This window comes from Elephantulus edwardii, unplaced genomic scaffold (assembly GCF_000299155.1).
Source record: "Elephantulus edwardii isolate Elephantulus edwardi_28Jun2011 unplaced genomic scaffold, EleEdw1.0 scaffold00069, whole genome shotgun sequence".
NCBI lineage: Eukaryota > Metazoa > Chordata > Mammalia > Macroscelidea > Macroscelididae > Elephantulus > Elephantulus edwardii.
Genome location: NW_006399819.1, coordinates 15,474,339 through 15,485,395, shown reverse-complemented (window position 1 = coordinate 15,485,395; position 11,057 = coordinate 15,474,339). Strand labels below are relative to the sequence as shown.

Here is an 11,057-nt window from a genome sequence, read left to right as displayed (position 1 = left end):
TGCTATTGGAATTGACATTCTCAGCTATGATCCAGCTTCACCATATTTATCATTTCACTGAAACTGAAGGGGTATGAGACTTTCACAGTCATTTTACCCAGTAATACTCCTTGTCGAAACTGTATAACATTGGCATATATATGTGTTATGAACTGGGAATCACTTACTGAAATATACTTCCTAGGGAGCCACCAATAAATATTTAATCACAGTTTAGGGAATTGTTCACCAGTTCGAACAGTACAAATATAACCATAGCACCATATTTACAAGTTTAGTACCATATGCTGATTAACTATAAATCAATCATTTTATGGCTAATTTGTTATACATTTATAGTACTTTCAAAAATTGCCTGAATATCCTTTACAAATATACACTTATTAAAAAGAAGGCTATCAAAGTTCTGTACAGGGAAAGAGTACACCAAATTATAAAAGTTATTAAAACACTCTGGCTAAAGATTTTTTAAAAAGTTGAACATATACATTTGGCTCTTCAGCAGAGACCACAGTCTATAAAAGTTCCTATTTCACAGAGGCTACTGTCATCAAATGGTACCAGCTGCTGAAACTCAGAAATAAGGACAGAAATTTTGCATTACCCCGAAGCACCAAATTGCAACTGACTTATTTTGGAAAAACTTCTACTTTAAAGTGAGTGGCACTGTTTGGAGCTTTTCTTGCTCCTGAGGAACTAGCGTTTTCTGGGTCAAAATCTCATGCAGCTTAGGAGATATGAAGTAGGGTTTCTCTGCAGATCCATCGTTTCTTTCCAGATCATCACCTGTATACGAAGCAGCCAAAGCCAGCAAGCAGCAGCAGAGCAATCACATGCGTTTTAATAAATTGGAAATTCAAACAGAGAGAAATAAGAGAGAACAGTTAGATTGGTGTTAAAAAGTCGAGTAAAACACAAATTAGCGCAATTTAATTGCTGATGCTGTACAAGGCAAGAGATCTCAGTCTTGGCCAGGAAGCCTGGGGATGTACACACATTCTAAAAGAGATTTATTTTGAGAGTTTAAAGATCAATAAGATATTTCATGTCTTTTCAAGAGTGTTTCCTACAAAATCTGGGATCTTTTAATTTAGGAAATGTATAAATTGTTAGAGTCTATAGGATAAAGCTGAATAAAGAGTACAGGACTTCAGTGGTCCTGTGGCAAGTAGAGTGGTAACTGAATTTCTGAATTTAAAAGCAACATTAATAATTAGGCACACGTTACTGTTACAGGTGAAAATAACTGAGGCCCTAGGAAGAAAAACTGACTTTTGAAGTTGAAAGCTCGTGAAGAACCAGGTCTCCTACTATTCTAAGACATCTTGTCCCAAAACTGTGGACTTCAAATTATGTTTGAATGCTAACACCAATATGTTTTCTAACTCTTGTAGAAGTAAATGTGAACATTAATATTAGGGGGCTATTATCTAATATTAACATGAATATGTGTTCTCTAAAAAGCAGGCTGGGTGGTTATAGGAAAGCAGCAGAATTATGCTGAGAAGGAAAGGAAAACAAGGGCAAGTATGCATGGAATCAGAAGCTCCCTTTAGATATATAGAGCTCAAAGTAGAGAATATTTGTTGATAAATGCTTATTAGTCAATATTAATAGTTAAGAAATAAAAATTTGTTGTTTGAACAGTATACTAAAATGAATTCTATGTTCTTTCCTTTCTTTATTTGTTGTTATGTGCTGTCAAGTCAAAACTGACTTATAGTTGACTCTTCAGTGGGTTTTCAGAGGCTAAAAATCACACGAGAGAAGATTTCCCAGATTTCTCCCAAAAAAGCAGCTGATGGATTTCAACAGCCTCCCTTTGGGTTGTAGCCCAACACCTTATGCACTCGGCTGCCAAAGTTCTTGTTGTTTAGTACAACATATATAAGCAATAAGAAATAGTTGAAAAGACCATATAGACTACTAGGTTTATAGGATATATAGAAATTCTTTTTCATCATAAAATTTGAAGAAAAAATTCTTTTTAATTTTTTTAATATTTTTAAATTTTGTCAATGTAAATGATTGTATAAAACACAATATATATGAATAAAAACATAGTGTAAAATAATTATTATTTGAAAACCAATAAAATATTAAATAAAAAGTTAAACCTCACAGTCACTTCTTCACATATCTAATGTAAATCTTGAGAAGTAAGATGATATGTTTTTCCTCAATTTTGTTCTTTTTTCCTTAATTATATTTCCATATCTAACATACTTTGAGCATATACCTAGGAGGGGCTATTACTTGGAGAAGGACGTGATGCTGGAAAGGGTGGAGGGTTGGCAAAGGAGAGGAAGACCCTTGGCCAAGTGGAATGACACAGTGACTGCCACAATGGGCCCTTCTGTGTCAGGAAGTGTGAGGATGACATAGGATAGAACAGGGTTCAAATCTTTTGTTCATAGGGTTGCTATCAGTTGTACTAGACTTGATGGCACCTAACAATGACGACGACAACAACAACAACAACAACAGCAACAGCAACAGAAGCAGCATCATTACTACCATTAAATATTGGCAGGGAGGCTGATCTGGTCACAATAATGATCATATGTATTTATAACTTTTTCTCATTAGGAACCAGTGCCTTAAAAGTTTACATGATTCTATATTTTAACAACAGACTATCAATTGTTCCTGTGCAAATTCAAATTAAAGCTGATTTAAAAAATTAAAATAGGAGAGCAAGAATATAAACCTTGAGTTTATCTGACCAGAATTAAAAAAAACAACCCCAAATTTCAAGAACATATTTGGTGCATTGAACACAAACTATTGAAGACTAGGTGAGTTGTGGGATGACATCAAGGACATGAAGGAAACAAAACAATAAGAAATTCTCATGTGTCAACTCATAGCTGACCCTCCACTGGGTTTCCAAGGCTATAAATCTCAAGGGAGGAGACTGCCTGTCTTTCTCCAATGGAGTGTCTGTTAACTTGGAACTGCTAGACAAGGGTAGCCTTTGAGTTAGAAGAGCAATTTGCTATGCATTACACCAACAGAGCTCTTAACAATACAGAAAAGAAAGGGAAGACCAAATTTGACATCAGAAAAGACCCTGGATTTTGTTGTTGGATCTTACTCTTACTCATTGCTGTCTAGTGATTCATAGCTAACTCTCCATTGGGTTTTTCAGAAGCTGTAAAGTGCATGGGAGGAGATTGCTCATCTTCCTCCTAAAGTCACTGATAGATTTAAACAGTCAAAGAGGCACCACCTTTAGGTTGATCGCCCAGCTCCCTACAGACTATGCTTTTGGTTGTAGAAAAGACAACTATACAAAAAAATGGTCAAACAAGAGAGCAAAACAGATTTCAAGGGGTAGCTTAAGAAAAAAAATCACAGTATTATAACACAATTTGCAAAGTCTTGGTGTTAGAAAACCAAAAGGAAAGAGCATGCCCAGCATTTCTTAAGCTGAAAGAACTGACGAAAACACAAAAACAAAAACAATCCTTGAGTTGCAAAATCAAAGGATAATGTTGTTGTTAGGTGCCATCAAGTCAAGCACAACTCATACTGACCCTATGAACGAAAGATCTGAACCCTATGCTGTCCCGCACCATCCTCACACTTGCTGACACACAGGGCCCACTGCAGCAGTCACTGTGTCAATCCACCTGGTAGAGGGTCTTCCTCTCCTTTGCCAACCCTCCACCCTTCCCAGCATCATGTCTTTCTCTAAGAAATAGCACCTCCTAGCAACATGTCCAAAGTATGCGAGGCAAAGCCTCATCATTTTTGCCTCCAAAGAGCACTCCGGCTGCACCTTCTCCAAGACCTATCTATTTATTCTCTTGGCCGTCCATGGGATGTTCAGTGCTCTCCACCACCACTACAGCTCAAAGGTGTCAATTCTTTTCTTCTGTCATCCTTATTCATATCCCAGGTCTTGCATGCATAGCTAGTAATTGGAAAGGCTATGGCCTGAATCTTAAACAATATAGGATGCATCAAAAGAAGGAAAAATAATAATAAAGTCACTTTACCAATATGAATTAGTAAAACACAAGACCATTTCAGGAAGTGGCATATGTTCTAAAATTAATGATAGTAAAATGAGAAGACCAGGATTCACTGAAGACATTAGCAAAAAAATGAATTTCATGAATTTACAGATTATCAATTGAGTTGTTTCAGCAAATAGATGCAGCAAAGGAAGTGTTCACTAGTTTATGACAAGAAACTTGGAAGATAGCTACTTGGTTGGCCAACCAATTGAAAGAAATTCATGTTTGAGTCTGTTTCAAAGAAAATGAATACAAGAGAATGCAGAGAGTATAAAACAGTATCATTAACATCACATTCATCTTGCTGAAGCTGGAGTGGTATGTTGTTGTTAGGTGCTATTTAAGTTGAGCATGACTCTAGCAACCCTATGAATAGTCAGCCTGAAACCTGCCCTATCCTGTGCTATCCTCACCATCTCCAAAAAACTCAAACCCTTTGCTGAAGTCGTCAAGTCAATCCATTTCACTGGGGGTCATCCTCTCCTTCACTGATCCTCAACCATCTTTCAAAGCATGATATCTTCTCCAGTAAATAGCCTTTTCCAGCTAAACGTCCAAATTATGAAAGACAAAGCATCACCATCTTTGCCTCAAAGGAGCACTCTAGTTGCACCCTCTTCAAGACCTATTTGTTCTCCTGACAGTCTATGGAATATTCACTATTCTTCTCCAGCACCCCAATTCAAAGACATCAATTCTTCTGTCATCCTTATTCAGAAAGTAAAGCTGGATTCAAAAATGCCCATGGATGAAGGAACATCATTGCTAATATAAGATGTATCTTGGCTAAAAGCAGAGAATACCAGAAAGCAGTTTATATTTGTGTTTTATTGACTAGGCAAAGGCATACAACTGTGTGGATTATAATAAATTGTGGTCAACTTTTTGAAGAAAGATAATTTCAGAACTTTTAATTGTGAGCTGTGGTGTTGGAGAAGAGCACTGAACATCCCATGGACTGCCCAGAGAATGAATAAACATGTGTAGACAGTGTTTTCAGCAGCAAGAATGAGGAAGCTTCACCCTCACATTCTTTGGGCATGTTGATTGGAAAGGCTATTCCCTGGAGAAGAACATGAGGCTGGGAAGGGTGAAGTGTCAGTGGAGGAAAGGAAGACCATCAACTAGGCTGACTGACACAGTGACCGCTGTAATGGGCTCTTGTGTATCAGGAAGTGTGAAAATGGTTCAGAATAGAACAGGTTGCAGATCTTTTGTTCATAGGGTCGCTATAAATCATACTCAACTTGACAGCACCTAACAACAATAAAAACAGCATATAGAATCTGAACTTAGGTAAAAAAAGCAGATGCTCCAACAGAATAAAGGGATACCGCATGGCTTCAGGTAAAGTATGTATCTTTCCCTATACCTATTCAATCTATATAATGAGCTGTGGTTCCATAGTGCATACTGTGTTGTACTACTAACCTAAAGCCATTCAAATCCATTAGCTTCTCCAAAGGAGAAAGATGAGCAATCTCGACTCAGAGGGTCACTATGAGATAGAATTGACTTGACTCAGTCTTTTTATTTTTTTTTATTCAATTCATATACTGAGTAAGTAATCTGAAAAATGGATTATATGAAGAAGAATATGGCATTAGAAATGGAGGAATATTCATCAACAACCTGTGACATGCAGGTGATTCATCCTTGTTTGCTGAAAGAGAAGAGGACTTGAAGTACTTACTGAAAAATATGAAAGACTATAGCGTTTAGTATGGATTAGACTTCAACATAACCAGAAATCCTCACAACTGGACCAATTAGCAACATCATGATACATGGAGAAAATAATAAAGTTCTTGAGGATCTAATTTTACTTGAATCTACAGTCAACACTTAAGGAAACAACATTCAAGAAATCAAATGATGGATTTCACTGAGCAATCCTGCTGCCAAGGATCTCTTGAAAGTGCTAAAGAGTTGTAAGGATTCAGTTTTAAAGACTAAGGTGCAACTGCCCCAAGCCATGGGATTTTGTATTGCTAACATGCATCTGAAAGTTGTACAATGAATAAGAAAACACCAAAGAAGAACTGATGCCTTGAAATTGTGATGGTGGTGAAGAATTTTGAAAATATCATGGGCTGCCAAAGAACAAACAAATTGGTTTTGGAAGAAGCACAAATGGAGTGTTCCGTAGAAGCAAAGTTGATGAGACTTTATCTCACACACTTTAGGTAGGTTGTCAAGAGGGGTCAGTTCCTGGACAAGCAGAGAGTGAGGGGAAGAGTGGAAGGCCATCAAGGAGATGAACTGACACAGTGACTGCAGCAACGAACTTCCACATAACTGAGACTGTTAGGATGGTACAAGATCAGGCACTGTTTCATACTGGAATACACAGGGACACAATCAGTCAAAATCAACTTGATTGAACCTAACAACAACAACAACAATAACAACAATAATAAATTTTATAAAAGAAGTATTTAAAAATAGCTTATATTTACAAAATACTAGTTTTCTGGCAGACAAGATTATGTGATAAGATATATAAGATATTGCTCAAAGTAATAGTTGGGAAGAAAATGTAGTTTCCCTTGGTCCTTAATGTCAAAATCAAGAGTTTCTGAAAGGAAACCATCCATAGTCAATGCAAAATGTGTTGAGTAAAGCTAAAATTGTACCTGGGTCTTAGTGAAGTAGGCAACTATGTTAATATAGGTGGAGGGACAACTTTTTCCTACTACCTACATTTAAAATCCATTGTCAATTTAAGAATACTCTCCTAAGGTTTCAAAATCCTAGACACCACCTATCTGCACTTGGCCTGTGATATATCTTGTGAAACATCTTCAGTTATAAACATTGTAATCAGTAGGATCTCCAAGTATTACTCCCATGATTAGTTTTAAAAATGAGTGTCTTTGTGTGTTTAAGGACCATGTGTTTTCTAATCCTTACTCTAGTTGTGGTTTGTTCATGTGGTATTTTGTGAGTGGCTTTTCTTTACGAGCTACTGAAGCAGAATGAACTCATAGTGGTAAAGAATTACTTTGTCAATCCAAAGGTATATGGTTCAAATATACCAGTTGATCCTCAGAAGAAAGATGGCATTCTCCTCCCACGCAATTTACTGCCTCTGAAAGCCCACTGGAAGGTCAGCTATGAATTGCTTCTGTCTTAAATGTACTCAATAACACCAACAGCAACAAGGCAGAAAGAAACCAGAGCCATTTACAGAAAATAAAAAGAACTACTTAGTGATTTCATTCTCCTGATTTTTTTGTCCAGTCTAGAGAACTGATTTCAAAATTCAGAAAAATATAAGTCAGTCTGCTCTCCAACTGATTTTGACTTGAATATATCTTCTCATCTGACCTTATTGTGAAGTAATTTCTGAGTATTACTCTCAAGAAATTAATATTTTTATACAAGTGGATTATTCAATAATACCTCATCATAGGAAGTATTTTTCTTTGATTCTTTCATGTATAATGTACACTCCCCCCACAAAAAAAAGTCTTTGGAGGTTAAGAAGTTTTGTTCTTTTATCTGTTGGCCCTACCTTCTCTATGTTTGCCAGGGTGAGGGATAGGGCTTTTATGATGAGGTAAAAAATAAAACACACCCATTCTATATATGTGAGTTACTTTTACTACAGAAGGACACTGTGTGGAAGTCAGTGAGGAAATGCTAAAAAAGTAACTTTAGGAATCTAAATTGACCCAGCTATTTCCTAACTGCGGTTATCTGAATCCTGCGAACTTCCCATTTTGTTACATAATGTGAATGGACCTCACGTGCATTTAAAACCACTGTAATTTTGACATTATTAGAGTTTTTTAAAACCCTCCTCAGGAAATTTCCCAAGGACCAATTATGTACTTATTTCTGTTAATAAAGTATAACAAAGCCATCTTGAAAATACTAATAAAAACAATACCACGTTAACCACATTAGCCATACCATGAAGACCAAGATTTCTTTCTAAGTTAATTTTCCTGTGCTTTGCAAACTATTTTCTCTTAAGGATTAAGGAACATCTACCAAGCAATGCCTTTTTACAAACACTGTATTGCAGTTGCACCCAGATCACAGCAAATCCACAAGCCAGCTAAGGACATCCTTTCTGTTATCCCACTGAGAAGGGAAACACCACAGTTAATACTTACAAAAGCAGATGAAAAGTGTATCAATACACATTGCATAGACACTGAAGAATCCATGTGCAATCATGAAAGATCCCAAAATGACAGTCTGTAAATGGACAGAGAAGAAAACAAACATGTTATTTACAGTGTCCATAACAATAACACTGCAGCTTTGAAATACAATGTAGAGAAAACTTTGAAGTACACTGAGGCGTTGCAAACAATTCTATAGAAAGGCTCCTTCAAAACATTCGATTATAATGATTTTATTTGCATTGTACTAAGATTTAGGTAGTGCAAAACTACTAACCAAAAGGTTGGAAGTTTGGGTCTACTCAAACGCATCTTGGAAGAAAGACCTGTTACATACTTTCAAAAATCAGCCATACACATCCCTATAGTGCACAGTTTGACTCGGATATACAGGAGGTGTCACATGAGTCAGAAAGCACTTGATGGGAACTAGCTTTGAAGGGATTAGTGATTTAGTGGTGGGATTCTTATCTTTAATGTAAAAGATCTAGGTATTCGTGGACAGTGCACCTCATGCTCAGCCTCCACCTGTCTGGAAGTGGAGGTTTAAGTGTTGCTATGACTCTGAACAGTTTTCAGCAAAGCTTCCAAATTAAGATGGCATAGGAGGAAAAGCCAGGCAATAATACTTTTATAAATCAAATAACCAAACTTTCATGGATCATGGGTGCAGGACTGGACAGAGATTTATTCCATTGTACATGAGGTCAACTTCAATCGGGGGCAAACTAAACAGAATCTATGAAAACAACAAATCATCTGCCCATTTTCTTACTATTATTGCCAAAGCCTACAACTGTATTATGGTAATAAAATTCAGGGGTGGAAATGTCCCTAATTGTGACACTAAGTTCACCAGTGATAGATCAGTCACAACAGTTAATTCGGCCATTCTTTGCCTATAGACCACAAACGACTCTAGAGATCCTATTCTATTTTTTTAACTTTTTAAAAAATATTTCTTAGGGAAGCTCTGGTGGCCTAGTGCAAGAAGCTGCACTGCAATCCCAGAGGCACACAGTTCGAATCCACCAGATGCTCTGCTGGGAAAGGAGGAACAATCTCCTCCTGTACCAATCAGATCCAATTTGACGGTACACACACACACACAAATAAATTTAAAAAAATATTTCTTTCCTTTTACTTAAGTTTATTTTTTATTGTGATTTTAATGGAAGTTTACAGAATAGTTGAATTTTCATTAATTCATTATTACACATTTCCCTCCCAGTTCACTTAAAAAAAGTGTCATTGCTACATAATTTCTCTCTTCCCTCCCCCCAAGTCCACTTTGCCCAAGTCCACTTTGCTATGCACTTCTTATTCTGGACTGTTGTCGTACAAATGCCTAATCATATATTCCTTTTAAACAGTTCTTCCCTTCATCTGTTCCAGTGTAGTGTTTATTATTATTGCTGCCATTTTGCCATTTTCTTTTTCTGTTGCTTCTGATTATTATGATCCACCTACTTATCCTTTGGTGTCTCTGTGTGAATGAATTCTCTTAGAATTTCTTGCAGAGTTTGTCTTATTTTCACTAATTCCTTAAGTCCCTTCTTTTCTGCAAATGACTTAATTTCTCCTTCATATTTGATGTACAACTTCACTGGGTACAGGATCCTTGGCTGGTAATAATTCCCCCCAACCATCTGTATATGCCATCCATTGTTTTCTTGGCTGCACAGTTTCTGCTGAACAATCAGAACTTAATCTATGTGATTCTTCTTTGTAGGTGACTCTTTGTTTTTCTCCCCTGCTTTAATCCAATGGTGAGAATCTTTGTTTTCTTGATGTTGAGCTTTAATCTGTATTGAAAACTGCAGTCCCTGACCTGCAGCAAATACCTCATGTCCTGCTGAGTTTCAGCAAGCAAGGTTGTGTCATCTGTATAACACATCTTCTAGCAGGGTGTTATTTAGCTCCATGTTGACAGTTCTTTATCTTTATGATGTTGTCAGTTAGTTGCAGAACTATTCTGTTTGCTGTGACAAGCATTTGCTCTATTGGAAATCCTTTCTGGGAATGTGGAGAAGGTAAGTTTACTCTTCCTGCCACCCCTTCCCCCTTTTCTTGTTGTGTACTGTCAAATCAGATCCAACTGGTTCAGGAGGAGATTGCCCCTCCTTCTCCAGAGGAGCATCTGGTGTATTTGAACACCACACCTAGATTTCCCAGGTAGGTAGGGAGGTGGCAGGAATCTCCCACCCCAACACTTCACTGTGCTGCCTCTGGAATTAGTCTCTGCCCTGAATGCATCTCCCCTCTCCTGAAGTCTATTGTCCTCTTTGGTCTGTGGTATAGCCCCAGGTATCCTGCCTGGAGGAGTGTCCCTCCTGGGGAATTTCAGGCCTTTAACTCCTCCATACCACAATATCTTATCTCTGGGACTGAGTGTTTGCACTCACTGAGGGATTGCAGCCCTCTATCCTGAAGGCTTTTTGTAGTCTCAAAACAAAGCATAGGCATCTCTTTAAAAAAGTTTAAAAATTATCAAGTTGTAGATCAAAAATAATTCTTAAGACTACACCAAAAATATTTGCAAAAAGAAATAAAAATAAAATTATTTAGAAAACCAAAAATATTTTAAATCAAAGAATTTGTGCTGTTTTTAAGATTATAAGTCAACCCTTAAAATTTTCTTACCTGCTAGCATCAACCCAGTTGATATATAATGAAACCAAGTCTTAAAACACAAAGCTTTAAGATTGGATAAAAAAAAAATCCATCAATATGTTGTCTACAAGAGACACACCTGAAAAATGAAGATAAAGACAGGCTAAAAGTAAAAGGGTGGGGGAAAATATACCAAGCAAATGGCAACCAGAAAAAAGCAGGAGTAGCCATATTAATCTCTGATAAAATAAATATCAATGTAAAAACCATCACGGAAGATAAG

General features: G+C 36.9%; 1 protein-coding gene across 1 annotated transcript in view; it reads right to left on the bottom strand.

The window, feature by feature from the left end:
- Nucleotides 1-646: 646 nt before the first annotated feature.
- Nucleotides 647-11,057, bottom strand: part of SLC44A5 (solute carrier family 44, member 5) — a 142,388-nt gene continuing 131,977 nt past the window's right edge. The window contains exons 18-19 of the mRNA XM_006888614.1: nucleotides 8,150-8,234; nucleotides 647-786 (exon numbers count right to left, since the gene is read on the bottom strand). Of these exons, the coding sequence (XP_006888676.1) occupies nucleotides 647-786; nucleotides 8,150-8,234 (225 nt within the window). The remainder of the gene's footprint in view (nucleotides 787-8,149; nucleotides 8,235-11,057) is intronic.